The sequence below is a fragment of the Arachis hypogaea genome, chromosome 8 (genome assembly GCF_003086295.3).
Source record: "Arachis hypogaea cultivar Tifrunner chromosome 8, arahy.Tifrunner.gnm2.J5K5, whole genome shotgun sequence".
Taxonomy (NCBI): domain Eukaryota; kingdom Viridiplantae; phylum Streptophyta; class Magnoliopsida; order Fabales; family Fabaceae; genus Arachis; species Arachis hypogaea.
Window position 1 is genome coordinate 38,002,547 of NC_092043.1, and position 5,508 is coordinate 38,008,054.

General features: G+C 28.7%; 1 protein-coding gene across 1 annotated transcript; it reads left to right on the plus strand.

Moving 5' to 3' along the window:
• Positions 1–218: 218 nt before the first annotated feature.
• On the plus strand, positions 219–566 carry LOC112707331 (calcium-binding protein KRP1-like). Its single transcript, XM_025759017.2, has one exon. The coding sequence runs from the start codon at positions 219–221 to the stop codon at positions 564–566; it is 348 nt and encodes a 115-aa protein (XP_025614802.1).
• The last annotated feature ends 4,942 nt before the right edge of the window (positions 567–5,508 follow it).

The following is a 5,508-nucleotide window of genomic DNA, read 5'->3' on the forward strand; positions in this document are numbered from 1 at the left end:
AAATATTTTATTGGCTCCTCATACTTTCCCTTATTCTTTTTATTATTACTCCTGTTTTCTTGTCTATTTATGTAACTTAGCCATATATATACACAATATCCATCATCCCTTCTATCACAAGCTACAAAATAATATTCCCCTTCAGTCTCTACTATTCACTATTATTGTCATAATAAGCCCCTTAGCTTCTTACTTAAAGTTTTGCCGACAGTTCTATCATGGAATTAGACCATGGTATGGACTTTGAGGACTACTTTCCATACATGATCTCGAGCCTCGGCGCAGAAGGCTTCATCGGCGAGCTCTGCAATGGATTCAGTCTGCTTATGGACGCGAACAAGGGGTTGATCACGTTTGAGAGCTTGAAGATGAATTGTTGCTTACTAGGTTTGGAGGTGAGGGATGATGAGCTGTTGTGCATGTTAATGGAAGGTGATTTGGATGGAGATGGTGCCCTAAACCAAATGGAGTTTTGCATTCTCATGTTTAGGATTAGTCCATGCTTGATGGACGATGGAGATTCACCTAAATTCTTGCCTCAAAATGTTGATCCCATGTTAATGTAGCGTAAATCTATGATCTGTACTCTAATTATAGTGTTAATTAGCTCTTTGTGTGTCTCTTAATTAAATATCCTATAAAATAGCGTTTTCATCCCTCCTTCTTATGTGTGAGAGTGTGTTTGTTGGTGTTAATTGTGTGGCTTGCTGGTAAGTTTACTAAAATTTGGGGAATGCTAGAGAGCCAACATTTTTAGTGATAAAGGATAGAAAGTTAGCTACTCTTGGTTCAAATGTAAGGGGAAAACAAAAGTGTTGGTCATCTAGCATTTTTCATTTGTAAGTTTACTTTTGGTGTTTCAATAATGCTGATGAATGATAAGTGCTTTGCATTGATTTTTAATTTATGTTCCCTTCATTTTTCAAATAATTGACCATTTATAAATACGATCATAGGTACTATATGCAAGTTTAAAAAAAAATAAAAAATAGAAAAAAAACTCACCAAACTATACTCAAACTCATCATTACAAACTACTACTTATAAAGGTTTAATTATAACATTGATGAATGTTAATCGAGATATTACTCTAAATATTCTCTAAAATTTCCAACTCGCTTTCATTAGATTTTTCAAATATTTTCTGAAATCTCAGTTAATCTAAATATTATCAGCCGTTTTAACATTATTGATGTGTACAATTAAATGTAAACTTGACAATTTACTGCAAGCTAATGTAAACAAACAATGAATTAAACTCAAATTATTATTCTAAATTTGTTTACAATACTCAAATTAGTCTATACACAATTATAAAACTCTATTTCTCAAATCTTCATCTTCATCATTTGTTCTTCCTCCCTTATTCTATGTTATGTTTCTCTTCATCTTCATCGTTGGTCTTTTCTCCCACTCTCTCACCCTCTCATTCTGATTGCTTCCTCTCTTCCTTTTTTGCTGCCCTCCATTTCTCCCCAACCTACAACGAACCCGTTTTCAAGTTTATTTCTAGTGCTTCCATTAACGTCAATAAATCTGCTTACAAAATCGTTCTCTAATATAACGCTGATGTCGTAGTTGGTTTCTCCCTCAAAAAAAGTATCGTAAATGAATTCAAAGTCAAGTCATCGTTTAACGCACTCCCACTTCAGCCAGCTCTCAGAAGTAATGATGAGCCCTTTAAAAAGATTTCTTTCTCTCCAGTCCAATCAAGAGCGGAAGGAGGAGGACTCACTTTTTCAGGTATCGCGATGAGGATAGAGAATCCTTGTTGGATCAAGATGACATTCAAATTGATCTCGAGTCCCACCACAACGATGTGTTTCTCAATGATTACGAGAACAAAAGGGACAGTGGCGATTGGCGATGCCGTAAGCACTCGTAGACTCTGGTCTACGAACGATTCCTCCACGTTGAAGTTCAGAAAGAGACCCATTAAGAAAGGTGACACTGGAAGACAGTCAGTGGCGCCAAAGCTCAAAAACAAGGTGGCAGAGGAGGAGTATGAAGGCGGGGCGAGGTTCCCGAGGAAGGGACACGACGGAGGAAGAGGAAGAAGGAGAAGAAAGGTAGAAGTGGGAAGAAGGAGAAGAGTCTTAAAGGAGAGAAGAGGTTTGCGAATGGCAAAAGTGAGAAGAACATCTCCAAATTTCAGGAATCTAAAAAAGGGGAGAAAAAACAAATGATGAAGATAAAGATTTGAGAATTAGGGATTTAAATTTATAATTGTGTATGAGTTTAAATAAATTTAGGGTACTAAATTAAGTTAAATTCATTGTTTATCTACGTCAATTTGTAACAATTGTTAAGTTGGTACTTAACTGTACATATTAAAAACGTTAAAACAGCTGATGACATATAGACTAAGGAATACTCTCGTTTCTGAGAATAACAAATACATTTGATTAATTTAAAAAGCGAATTAAAAATTTCAGGATTTATTTAAGACATTACATCAATATTAAGCTTAGGAAAAGTTTAGGGACCAGCAACTTCATTAAATTCTGACTAGCATATAACCAACAAAGAAAAATGAGCCATTAGATGAAATCTCACATCATTCACATATCATTAAAATTTCATTAATGGTTGTTTGATGGTTATAAATCACAAAAGTTGCTGATTCCTATCACTCCTCTTAATCTTATACAGTATAATAAAAACTTAAAGTATTAAGAAAGTTGTTTTGCAAACGAGTATCCGTTAAAGAGATAAAAGGGCAAAAAATATTGAAAACAAATAAAAGCTTAAGTTTTCAATATCATCAAAGGCATTAAATTTTGCTATTTTATCTCGTTAATAACTAGTGGTTTTACTAAAAAGAAATTCTGCCCATAATTAATCTCATTTATAGAGCTCTTTTCATAATTTTCTTGTGGAAAAATATTACTGGTACATCAAAAGTGTGCAAATTAACTTTAATACGAGAGATACAATAATGTAATACATTAATATTAAATTTAAATTAAAATGGTGTAATGCTCTAGTATGGAATGAGTATAAGTAATTGTGAGTAAATACAAAGAGAAATCGTCATTAACAATTTTTAAAGGAAGAAGTTAGATTTGAAAATTTAAAATCATTACTTATTAATTTTTTAATTTTTTTAGTCAATTAAAATTAAATCATTACTAACGTTTTTTTAAAATATTAAATTTCAGCCAATTAAAATTGTTACTAATGATTTTTTTTTAAAAATAAATTTTAGAAAATTAAAATCGTTATTGATGAATTTTCTTTTTCAGTAACTATTTCATATTAACAAAAGTCATCAACAAATCCCAATAGTTGGTAATTAAATATCATATTACAACCCAATATTAAAAAAATTGAACCTAAAAATTGAACATCGGCGTTTAAGCTAATAAAATTGAGTTGGAAGAACTTTGAAACTTATGTAATTATATCGTCATAATTTAATTATATGTAATAATTTTAAAATGGTTTGTTTGTATGTGCAACAAGAAAACGTGAAATGACTAGTAGTAATGTGCAAGTAAAAGATTTCGTTAATTGTTATCATTATCATTTCATGTTTCGTTATTCGCTTGCCGTTTTCGAAAACGCCATAAGTATAAATAGTAAGGAAAATATAACGTAAGGCTTACGTACTAATGAACTATTACTTATTAGGGATAATTAAATTGATGAATATAATATGGACTTTAATTTTCGACACAATGGAAACGCTTGGTGCTTGGATTGTATTGTATGTATTTTATTGATAATGGGGCCAAAACGCTAAAAACTCACGATAGTTCTAAAAAAAGAAATACTTAGTGTTGAACTAAGAAATACTTATTATCAATGCTACGAAAACTAAAAAATATAATATTCATTAAACATAACTTTAACAATAGTTAGTGTTGAATTAAGATGTGAAGCCGATACAAATTGACCAAAATCTTCATATATAACATCCTAATTATTGAAACTAAAAAATATGTGATACAGTGAATTTTTTATTTATCAATATTTGCAATTAGTATTAGGATAAACATAGTTATTATATATTTAATAGATTCTCTCACAAAAGATTCTCTTTTAGATTTATAATATAAATTGTGCATAAATCCACATTGAATAATAGGACAAGCAGGTTTTTAAAAATTTTGTGATTGACTATAGATTTTTAAAGAAAATAAAGTATAAAGTAAGTTCTTTAAATAAATTTATAATAGATTATTTATGTCCTAAATGAAAAAGAAAAAAAATTCCAAGTAAGTTCTTGAAGAATTAAAACGCCGAATTTACAAGCTTTTGAAAATTTATAATTAAATTTTCTCCCCCTAAAGATTACTAATAGAGTTGGATTGAGACTTGAACTGATGAAGCAAGATCAGAAAAGGATCTGAACCAAGAGAAAAAAAAAAAGAGAGAGAATTGTGAAACAAGAATATTGAGTGCATTGAATTGATTCTGAATAATACATATATCACTGGCTTGTGACGAGTATTCATATAATTTTGATTAACATGCTTATAGGAAAAATTCTTGGAGACAATAATTTTTAATAATTTTGTTTATTATTTAATTAATATAAATATTAAATTATCTTTAATAAATATATTTTATTAATTTATGTATATAAATTTTAAAAAATATTAGTATAAATTATATTAATTTATGTGTATAAATTTTAATAAATATAAGTATAAATTATTATATATTTTTATATGTTAATTTTTATAAATATAAGTGTAAATTATTATTGATTAAATATTAATTTAAATTAATAATATTTACTGATCATATAATATTATTCTAGTTGATGACTTGCATAGTTTGTTAAAACCACTGATACCTAACTAACCGATAATACAACTTTGTATATATGGATGACATTCTCGTTATCGATAATTATCTAAATCCTATTATTTCAACTATTTCACAATTGATACCTATAATAAGTTTATCACGAATTATTTTAGAAATTTATTTTTTCTATCACGCTGAAAATTTTTGGAAGCAACAAGGATTAAATTTTTAATTTTTAATTATAAAAGTTATATAAAATGAGTTATATATCTAAATAAGTTGAACCTCTAACGTGTAATATACAAGATAATAATAGTAATAAACTAATAATCTTAGGTATCAAATCTTCGTTTTGATAACATATGATAGATTTAAAAAAAAAAAAAGAAAAAAAACACTTTAAAAGGAAACAAAACAAATTAATTAAAACAGATACAAAAAACAGGCAAGGACCATGAAAGTTAACATCGTCAAAAAATGAAAGGGGACCAAAAGGGTCAAGTTTTGAATATCTGATAATACATAACTACTATTCCAAATTAGCTACATGACATCTAAAGCAGCCAAACACACACAACATTTATAAACGAGGCTATACGAATAAGTGCGTGTCATTTTGAAAAGGAAATATAAAGAGTGCATGTCATTTTCATTATTTATTTCTCGCATTTAAGGCTAGCTAGCTAGTCATGAATGATCAATAATTATTAATTGATTAATAAGGCTACTTTTTTATATATCTTTTGCAAA